Source organism: Capsicum annuum, chromosome 3 (genome assembly GCF_002878395.1).
Source record: "Capsicum annuum cultivar UCD-10X-F1 chromosome 3, UCD10Xv1.1, whole genome shotgun sequence".
Classification (NCBI taxonomy): domain Eukaryota; kingdom Viridiplantae; phylum Streptophyta; class Magnoliopsida; order Solanales; family Solanaceae; genus Capsicum; species Capsicum annuum.
Genome location: NC_061113.1, coordinates 11,175,366 through 11,185,743, shown reverse-complemented (window position 1 = coordinate 11,185,743; position 10,378 = coordinate 11,175,366). Strand labels below are relative to the sequence as shown.

The window sequence follows — 10,378 nt, the reverse complement described above, 5'->3', positions numbered from 1 at the left end:
AGAGTCAAATGATTTTGAAAAGGATTTTCCAATGGTGACTTGGCACACCAGATTATGCCAAGTGGCGACTCTGATTTCGAATATAAAAACAATCCTTCTTCGAAACAAATCATTTTCTTTTGTCACTTAGTAATAAAAACCCTTTCAAAATTAAAATGAATCTTTTGGAGTACGAAAAAGGGGTGTGACACCTCGTAGTCTTGCAGATTTGTTACATTGTCGCCTTCAGGAAGACAAACCTTGTCTTTAAGGTTCAAGTCAGGGAACCTTTGAAGGAGAGAGTAAGAATCCTCCCAAGTAGCATCCTCAAGAGGTAGCCCCTGCCACTTGATGAAAAATTGCAACACCTGATGTGCGCCTCTAGTAATGGTTCGACTGTCTAGAATTGATTCTGGGGAGAGCATAAGTGAAGAAGAATGATCAAGGAGATCAATAGGAGTGACTTGTTGGTCTGGAGTACCCAAACATCTACGAAGAACGGAGACATGAAATACAGGGTGAATTTTCGATGAAAGTGGGAGGTCCAACCTATAAGCGACCTCACCAACTCGTTGAAGCACCTGAAATGGCCCAAAGAATAACCGACTAAGTTTGGTATAACGTTGGAGGAGGAGAGAAAGTTGTCTGTAGGGACGCAAGTGAACAAAGACCCAATCGCCAACCTGAAACGCCACATCTTTGCAGCCTTTGTCAGCTTATCTCTTCATACGTGCCTGAGCTAACTGTAAATTAGACTTCAGCAGTGCCAAAGTATCATCACGTTGCCTAAGTAAATCAGCCACAGTTGGTGGAGTGTTGCCATCCATAATATATCGAGTAATTGTCAGGGGAGGACGACCATACACCACCTCAAAAAGAGTTATCTTAGAGTTGTGCTGGTAAGAGGTGTTATACCAAAACTCCACCCACTGAAGAAGATGAAACCACCTAGAAGGAGTATCAGCTGCAAAGCTGCGGAGATACATCTCCAAGCATTTGTTAAGTGCCTCCGTTTGACCATCCAATTGAGGGTGATAGGCTGAACTTTTAGCCAATTGAGTCCCCTGTAACCGATTAATTTCAGCCCAAAATTCAGATAAAAAGATGGGATCACGATCAGAGACAATCGTGGAAGGAAAGGCATGGAGTCAGATATACTCTTGCACAAACACCTCTACAATCTTATGAATTGTGAACTTTTTTGGCAGAGCAATAAAATGGCCATACTTTGAGAGTCTATCAACAATGACTAGTATAACAGTGCGACCATAAGAAGGTGGAAGACCAATTACGAAGTCCATAGAAATGTCCTAAAAAATAGCAGATGAAATGGAAAGGGGAAGAAGAAGACCAGCAGGCTTAGAACAGGTATCCTTTATTTGTTGACATATTTGACAGGTTAGAACAAATTTTTTGACATCATTGCGCATCCCTGGCCAATAAAAATTAGAGCAAAGACAGTGAAAAGTTCTTGAAATACCCACATGTCCACCAATTTTTGATGAATGAAATTCCTCCAAGAGTATCTTCTTGATGTCAGGATCGAGGGGAATCACCAAGCTGTTTTGAAAAAGCAGAAGACCATCTTGAAAAGAGAAGTGGGGCAATGAGGTAGGGTTAGTAGACAACTATTGCTGAAGGTCAAGTAAATTTGGATTTGTTCTGTTAAGTTGTCGCAATTTGTGGATCAAGGCTAGCTCAGTGACTACCAGAGCTAAAGCAAGCATAGTGGGAACTCGAGATAACGCATCAGCAGAAGAGTTTAGCTTGCCAGAACGATATAAGATTTCAAAATCAAAACCAATCAACCTGCTGATCCAACATTGTTGCTCATGTGTCTGAATAACCTGATTAGTGAGGGATTTCAGTGGTTGTTGATCTGTAATAATGAGGAATTTTCAGCCCAACAAATATTGTCGCCATTTTTGAATAACCTGTGTAATAGCAAACATCTCTTTTGTATAAGTAGAGGCTACCTGCATTCGTGCAGATAACTTTTGGCTGAAGAAGGTGATGGGGTGTCCTTCTTGACATAAAACAGCACTAATACCAGTGCCAGAAGCATCTGTCTCCACAGAAAACATTTTAGCAAAATTTGACAAAGCGAGTACCGGAACAGAACTCAAAGCCTGCTTTAGAGTGATAAAGGCAGCAGAGGAAGTATCTGACCATACAAAGGAGTCCTTTTTCAAAAGGTCAGTTAATGGTGAAGCTAGTTGGGTATACCCTTTGACAAATCTGCGATAATACCCCGTTAAGCCCAAAAACCCACGAACCTCTTTAAGCAATATTGGGCAGGGCCATGATTCAATAGCATGAATCTTTTCAAGATCAACCTGTAAACCGATGGAGGAGATTATATGCCCCAAATATGCAATAGAAGGTTGTCCAATGTGACATTTGGAACGCTTCACCACTAGAGAATGTTGGTGCAACAACTCAAAAACACAGCACAAATGAGTAATATGATACTGCCAAGTCATACATTAAATGAGTATGTCATCGAAGAAGACAAGGACAAATTGGCGAAGGAACGGATTGAATATGGCATTCATGGTGGCTTGAAATGTGAACGGGGCATTAGACAGCCTAAATGGCATTACGACAAACTCAAAGTGGCCATCATGGGTGTGAAATACCATCTTCTCAATGTCATCAGAATGTACTCGAATTTGATGGTACCCGACCAACAAATCAAGTTTAGAAAAGAAACAAGCACCATGAAGCTCATCAAATAGTTCCGCCACTGTAGGGATGGGAAATCGATCCTTAATTGTGATAGAATTTAATGCCCCGTAGTCGACGCAAAAGCGCCAAGTGCCATCTTTCTTACGCACCAGCAAAATAGGGGATGAATAAGGGCTGAAAATAGGTCAAATAACACCAGATTTGAGCATATCAGAGACCAAGCATTAAATATCACCCTTCTAAAAATGAGGATAGTGATATGGACAGACATTCACGGGGGTAGAGCCAGGAATTAGCGAAATGCGATGATCTTAAGGACGTGAAGATGGTAGAGCTGTTGGAGACACAAACACATCTAGGTAAGAGTCGAGCAGCTGGGTAAGAGTAGGTGGGTGGTCTGATTCCGGGGCTGCCATTGGAGACAAAATCTCCAAACGAAGCAAACAAGAAATGGAATTTGTTTGGCTAAAACGATGCAACATAGAAGGTTGGACTTGTTGCGGTGTGGGAGGAGGATCTCCAGACCATGAGACACATTTTCCTTGGAAATCGAATTGAAAGAGACGTTGGGCATAATCTATCATGATTGGACCCAAAGTCACCAAGCATATCACCCCTAAAACCAAGTCAGAACCATGTAAATCAATGACAAAGAAGTCTGTGGAGAAAGTGTGGCCTTGTATAGTAATGGAAAGATCACGGACGACACCCAAACATGGAAGATTGTGACCATTACCCACCAAAATATAGAATTGGGAAGAAGATTTAATGGGTAGTTTAAGAGATTTTGCAACATGAGAAGTGATAAAATTGTGAGTACCCCCGTCATCAATGAGAACTTGAGCCGTGTGGCCTTTGACCTGACATGTGAATCTAAGAGAAGTGACGGTGGAAGGTTCACCAGACAAAGCTTGATAGCCGATAGTAAGGAGGGAAGATTCAGTTGGCGGGGAAGACATATCATTATCTGGTGTAGGCGATGGAGATGGAGGTGGGGATTCTTCAGGTGGTTCATCCTCAGAGATAAAGAGAAAAAGTTGCGAAGGAGAAGAACAATGATGACCCTTGTGATATTTTTCATCACAATTGAAACAAAGATTAAGCTCACGTTTGTGGTGAATTTCTGCCTGACTGAGTTTTCAAAAAGGAACATTACCAATAGCCTAAAGAGAGGTCGCAGGCAAAGAAGAAGAACCGATTGAAAGAGGTGTAGTGAACTTGGGGGTAAAAGTGGACTGCACAGGTAAAGACACAAACAAGGGCTTTGAAAATTGATTGGGTCAAGTTGGTGGCTTTACTTGGCCCAAATATTTTTATTAATGTAAAAAGGCTAGGCTAATAGCATCATTTAGTGTATTGGGCTGAAAGGATAATACCTCACTTTTTATATTTGGATGCAACCCGAAAATAAAACAGTTCTTCATCATATCAGGATTAAGATGGGAGGTGCGATTGGCAAGTTATTCAAACTGAGAGAGATAGTCCCGAACAGAGGACGTCATCTAGAGCTTAGCCAAAATTCCCTCTGGTGCCTCCCTAGATTTGGAACCAAAATGAATTACAAGTGCGTTGGTGAAGTGCTCACAACCAATGAGTTGATGATTTTTATGCATCCATTGGTACCAATATCTAGTCGTACCCTCCAGGTAAAAAGAAGGTAAGTTCAAACGATTTTCATTTGGGATAGCATAAATATCAAAATACTGATTGGCCTGAAACACCCAACTTTCAGCATGTTGGCCATCAAATTTTGGTAAGTCGATTGGTGCAGGTTTGTCTCGACGAAATGTTGTAAGGGGCTTGTCTCTACGAAAAGGTGGAAGGGGGTGTTGTTGCCTAAGTGGTGGAGGAGAAAATTGGGTAAAATTAGGGTTTCGCGTTGGGGAAGAGAGGTTTTGTTAAATGAAATTTTGAGGCGGGGGAATAGAAGAAGGACCAGGGGAGGTTGGATTAGGGCTTTTTTCAGAGGCTGAGGGGTTTGATACTGGATCTGAAGGGTGGAAAGTTGAGACAAAATATCTTGAAGAGTGGTGTTAATGGAATCAAAAGACTTACTATGAGAAGCAACTTCTTCTTACAGATGTTTGACGGCATCGTCCAATGTCCGCAAATGAGTATTGTGAGCATCATCACCCATTGGTAGAGGAGGTTCAATGAAAGCACCAAATGAAACAAACTAACTTGTATTGAAAGATAGCAAAAAACTTACAATTACTGAAAGCTGTAGACAAGCTAAAAAAGAAAAAAAATCAAGAATGGAGGGAGATTCCAGACTATTACAAAGCTAAGGAATTAAAAGACAACTTCATCCATGATCCTCTTTGGTAGCATCACTTTTGATTATATAGATAAGTTATGTTACAGAGCTCCTGGCAGCACTGCCTGGTGCTACTGGTACTGGCACAGCTGGCCCTTGCTTGGCATTTGGGACTACATATTGGTCCAAGTATTTAGGGGGCTGTTTATCCCTGTTGCTGCGGCGTAGTGTTGCCCCGTGGTCTTGCAGATTTGTTACAAACATCTTTAAATTGAATTAATTTAAACCCTAATGCTGACATGACATTTTTAAAGAAAAAAAGAAAAAAAAACGTGATTTTTTTTTTTTTAAAATGATCCCACTTATATATATATATATATATATCCAAATTACACCCTTTCTTATCCTGTATAATCAAATCACCCCCTTTCTTCTCCAATGCCACCTACCCCCTCACCCCTCACCCCACCCCTCCGCCCCCACTATACCCCTTTCTTTTTTTTTTTCTTATATCTCTACCCCTACCCCCATCCCGCACCCCTTTCTTTTATCTTTTTCTTACACCTTCACCTCTACCCCACCCCCACCAATCCCCTTTCTCTTTCTTCAAACTCACTATCTCCATTTTTATTAGATTGTTCAGATTTGCTGAATATCAGCTTAACAAAAAACCCAGACAACAAGAGTTTGGGTTAGCTGGTAAACACTGGAATCAAGGGCATCTAGTGTTTGATGGCCATTAATTAATTTGATTATATAAAGAATTATATATGACATAATCATTAATTTACAATCATAAAAAATCCTCGGACTTGATGTTATATCTTAGACAGAAATTAAAAAATTTATGTAGTATAATTAGTTAAATTTCGATAATTGATGTTATATACTTTTTCCGTTTCAAAATAGTTTCATCAATTTTATAAGAAAAAAATTGAATCACCAAAAAAATTTGAATGTTTGGTTTGGATACAAGCTTTGATTTGAAGTGACAACTTGATCTTTATGGATTACGAAATTTGTAATCTATAAAGATAAATTTGAATGTTTGGTTTAATCCATAAATTTGAATTTCGAACCTAAATTTGAATGTTTGATTTGAATTTCGTGAACTTTGCTTTGTAATTCATCTTTATGAATTCTGGGGTGGGGTGCGGACTGCTAGGGGCGGGGGTGGGGGTGAAAAAAGAAATGGGGTGGTGGGGTTTGAAGAAGAAAGGGATAGGGGCGGCGTGGGCGGAGGGGGAGGGTTTTTTCCTTTTTTTTAAATATTGTATAATAAATAAATTAGTGGGTCACTTTTTTTAAAATAAATTTTGACGTGGCGTTGATGTGATGCTGATGTGATGCAAGTGTAATATACTCTCCGTAGTGGGAGTGGTGTTGTATTTTTAAGGTGGTATATAATCACTTCAAAAAGATTTAGGGGGTAAATAATTATCCGTAAAGTTTGAGTGTTAAAGTAAGTTATCGGGATAAGTTTGGGGTGTTTGATGTATTATCTCTAAATTTAAAGGGTTAGATTGTCACTATGTATTAAGCCTTTGACCTTTTTGGGCCAATTCTTGTCAGCAGCCGGTTTTAGGATTTTTCACATATTGACTTTTGCTAAATAAACATCACCATTGATCAACTTAAACAATCTCCTTCTCTTTCCATTTCACCTTAATCACATCAAAAAATCCTTAAAAAACATTCTTAATTATCCCAAATTTGATAAATTATGTCATTAGCTACCCATTTTACAGCATTTTTGATCCTTTCTACACTAGGAATTCGTCGTCTTGTTTGTTGCATTTGCAATTACCTCAAAAACCCATCACTCTATAGATCAAAATCATGGTTTTTCTCAGACCCCAAATGGAAAAATCTTGATTTATACTCCCTTTTAATCATCCTTCCTATTGCCTGCTTTTCACATGTATTTTTGTTCTTAGCATTCTCAGGGAATAATGTAATGTATAGGTTTTCATTCTTGATGCAATCTTTAGTCATTTTTTGCTTTTGGGTGTTGTTAGTTATCGTTGTTGTTAGAGAAAGTTTTGATCTTTATGTGATTGTTGATGGTTTGATTTATAGTTTTGGTGGTGTTTGTTTTGGTGTTGAGTTCTTGATGAATGGGAAAGGACTTGTTGGTCTTGGTGGTGATATGTATGGACATTTAGGGGAATTAGCATTTGTTTGTGCTGGTTGCTGTTTGTGTTTAGCAGTAAAGCCATCTTTGTTTTTTGTGGAGTTTTTGTTTGATGTTGTACTTGTGTTGAAAGGGACTTGGGTTTTGCAAGTTGGGTTGTTGTTGTATACGGAGGCGTTTGCGCTCGATGGATGTGAGAGTCTTTTGGTGGGATTAGGAAAGGGAAAAAATGATGTTAAATGTGATCTTGATGAGAATAGGTTGAGGGGAACTGCATTGATGAATCTATTGTTTATAATACATGTTGTTGTGGTGATGGTTATGAGCTTCGGGTTGTTTGCGTTGTTGAATCGGAGTAAGAGGATGAGATGTGGCGATACAAGTGGACCGTTGCTTGCAGAGGTTGGATCAGAGGGTGTGTCGATGCGGACGCTTCCTGATGTAGAGATAGAATGAGAGCTTTCCGATGTTCTTTGATAGAGAAGAGAGAAGCATTTTGGAAGAAGCGACCAAAGTGGTTTCCTTGTAAGTTTTGATCTGCAGATGTTTTTTGAAACAGCTATAGGAAATTTTGGCCTTTTGTTTATCTTGAGCTTCTATATCGTTTCCAATGTACCTTACTAGCTTGAATATTTACATTTCCGAAACTTCTTACTATTAAATGAAAGGAGAGTTTCTATAGTTCATTATATTATTGCTTTCTATATTTCTATGTTCATGTGATTGTTAATGGCAAAATGCTGGTGCCTATAGAAAGAACTTGAATCAAACTCGTACTTGTCTATAAAGTATAAAAAGGGCACCCCGGTGCACTAAAGCTTCTGCTATGCACTTGTCTTTAAAGTATCTTTGTACTAAATTAGAAAAAAAAGTAGGTATCTTTATGTTTGCATTAAGTACTGCTGTCAATTACAAAAGAAGCAAAGCCATTTCTGTTACAGATGTAGGGGAGCCTATGAAATTCAAAAGTTCATTTACATCATCTGCAAATGAAAATTATATCAACGAACAAAAACACTTAAACAGAAATCCTTGATGCTATAGAGATGATTGGATTTTCCTCCAAAGTATCTGGGGTTCTCTACCAAAGAGTTCATATGTTCCAAATATGGAATAGGGCTCAATGTTGCTGAATTCTACTCCTCAATTTGAAGTCTCTTCTCTTGACTGGATGGGTCTATGTCACTACAACAGGTGAGGAGGACCTCCAATCACTATATTGAGGCCTCTATACACAATCGAATAAGAAATCTCGAAAGACAAATAGCATTTTTCTGGCTCATCTTCTCAGCTAGAGTTAGTGTTGGGACTTGTCCATAATGCATGCTGGAGCATGAGAATTTGAGGTCTCATGAACTACTACTAGAATCCAGCTTTGTTTTTGTTTTGTTTGTGGACAAATCATATCCGGTCAGGCCTATGGCTGGATCCTTTTAGATCTACTGGCCGGCTGACCCCAGTCATTTACATGAGCATAAAAAATCTATACTTGAGCGTCCGACTGGCTTGTGACAGGATAGGTGAGGAACCACTCTAGATCTTTTTTGGGCTACAACTTTGCCGATCAGACTAGCATCCCGCCAAGTGCTTATGAGCATTTTTTTTTAAAATTCAAACACTATAAAAGTAATTAAAAAGTTATTTTAACTTAAGAACACTTAATATAAGTCAATTCAAACAAGCTCTTAGTTCAAGTGTTGAAATGCAATATCTGATAAATTTAAAGGGTTAAGATATTACTATGTATTTAGCCTTTGGCTTTTTTGTTCCCTTCTTGCCAGCAGCCGGCTTTGGGATTTCACATATTTGACTTTTTCTAAAAACATCACCATTGATGAACATTGAAACAATCTCCCCTTCTTTCGTTTCTCCTTAATCACATCAAAATCCTTAAAAAAACATTCAAGGTTATTCCAATTTTGGTAAATTGAGATGTCATTAGCTATCCATTTTTCAGTATTCTTGATCTTTTTTACACTAGGCATTCGTCGTCTTCTTTGTTGCCTCTGCAATCACCTCAAAAACCCATCGCTCTACAGATCAAAAACTTGGTTTTTCTCAGACTCCAAATGGAAAAATCTTGATTTATACTCTTTTCTAATCATCCTTCCTATTGCCTCTTTTTCTCATGTGTTTTTGTTCCTAGCTTTTTCAGGCAACAATGTAATGTATAAATTCTCATTCTTGATGCAATCTTTTGTCATTTTCTTCTTTTGGGTGTTGTTAATTCTCATCATTGTGAAACAAAGTTTTGATCTCTATGTAATTCTTGATACTTTGTTATACAGTTTTGCTGGTGTTTGTTTTGGTGTTGAGTTCTTGATGAATGGGAAAGGACTTGTTGGTCTTAGTGGTGATATGTATGGACACTTGGGAGAATTAGCATTTGTTTGTGCTGGTTGTTGTTTGTGTTTAGCAGTAAAGCAATGTTTTTTTGTTGAGTTTTTGTTTGGTTCTGTACTTGTGTTGAAAGGGACTTGGGTTTTGCAAGTTGGGTTGTTGTTATATACTGATATGTTTTCTCTAGATGGATGTGAGAGTCTTTTGGTAGGGTTAGGAAAGGGGGAAAATGATGTTAAATGTGATCTTGATGAGAATAAGTTGAGGGGAACTGCACTGATGAATTTGTTGTTTATAGTGCATGTTATTGTGGTGATGGTTATGAGTTTCGGGTTGTTTGCGCTGTTGAAACGGAATAAGAGGATGAGATGTGGCGATACAAGTGGACCATTGCTTACAGAGGTTGGATCAGAGGGTGTGTTGATGCGGCCGCTCCCTGAATTAGAGATAGCATGAGAAATTTCTGATGTTCTTTGATTGAGAAGCATTTGGAAGAAACTACTGAAGTGGTTTTCCTTGTAAGTTTTATTGAAACATAAATAGGAAATTCTAGCCTTTTGTTTCTCTTGAACTTCTATATCTTTTTGAGTGTACCTTACTAGCATGAGAATTTTCATTTCGGACTCCTTACAATTGAATGAAAGGAGAGTTTCTATAGTTCATTATATTATTGTTGTCTTTCTATATTTCTATATTCATGTGATTGTTAACGGCAAAATGCTGGTGGCAATAGAAAGAACTTCTTGAATCAAACTCCTCACTAATCTTTAAAGTATCTTTATAGTACTAAATTAGAAAAGAAAACAAAGTAGCTATCTTTATGTTTGCACCAAGGACTGCTGTCAATTACAAAAGAAGCAAGGCCATCTCTGTTATGTATGAGAGAGCCTACGAAATCCAAAAGTTCATTTACATCATCTGCAAATGAAAATTATACCAACGAACAAAGACAGTTAAACAGAAAGCCTTGATTCTATAAG

At 38.4% G+C, this 10,378-nt stretch overlaps 1 protein-coding gene across 3 annotated transcripts; it reads left to right on the top strand.

The window, feature by feature from the left end:
* Positions 1 to 6,478: 6,478 nt before the first annotated feature.
* Positions 6,479 to 10,065, top strand: LOC107864241. Of its 3 annotated transcripts, none has more exons than XM_047409037.1 (2): positions 6,479 to 7,583; positions 9,347 to 10,065. In XM_047409037.1, exons 1-2 carry the CDS (start codon positions 7,525 to 7,527, stop codon positions 9,852 to 9,854), a joined length of 567 nt encoding a protein of 188 aa, XP_047264993.1. In that variant the 5' UTR covers positions 6,479 to 7,524; the 3' UTR covers positions 9,855 to 10,065. The 3 variants fall into 3 exon arrangements, 1 of the variants encoding a protein (XP_047264993.1); XR_007053382.1 differs by having other exon boundaries at positions 6,488 to 7,583; positions 9,697 to 10,065; XR_007053384.1 differs by having other exon boundaries at positions 6,488 to 7,583.
* The last annotated feature ends 313 nt before the right edge of the window (positions 10,066 to 10,378 follow it).

Excerpts from the sequence above, each read along its gene's own strand:
- LOC107864241 (XM_047409037.1), top strand. The coding sequence starts at position 7,525 with ATGTTCTTTGATAGAGAAGAGAGAAGCATTTTGGAAGAAGCGACCAAA. Across the intron at positions 7,584-9,346 it reads GCGACCAAAGTGGTTTCCTT|TTTTGCTGGTGTTTGTTTTG; the intron begins GTAAGTTTTGAT and ends TTTGTTATACAG.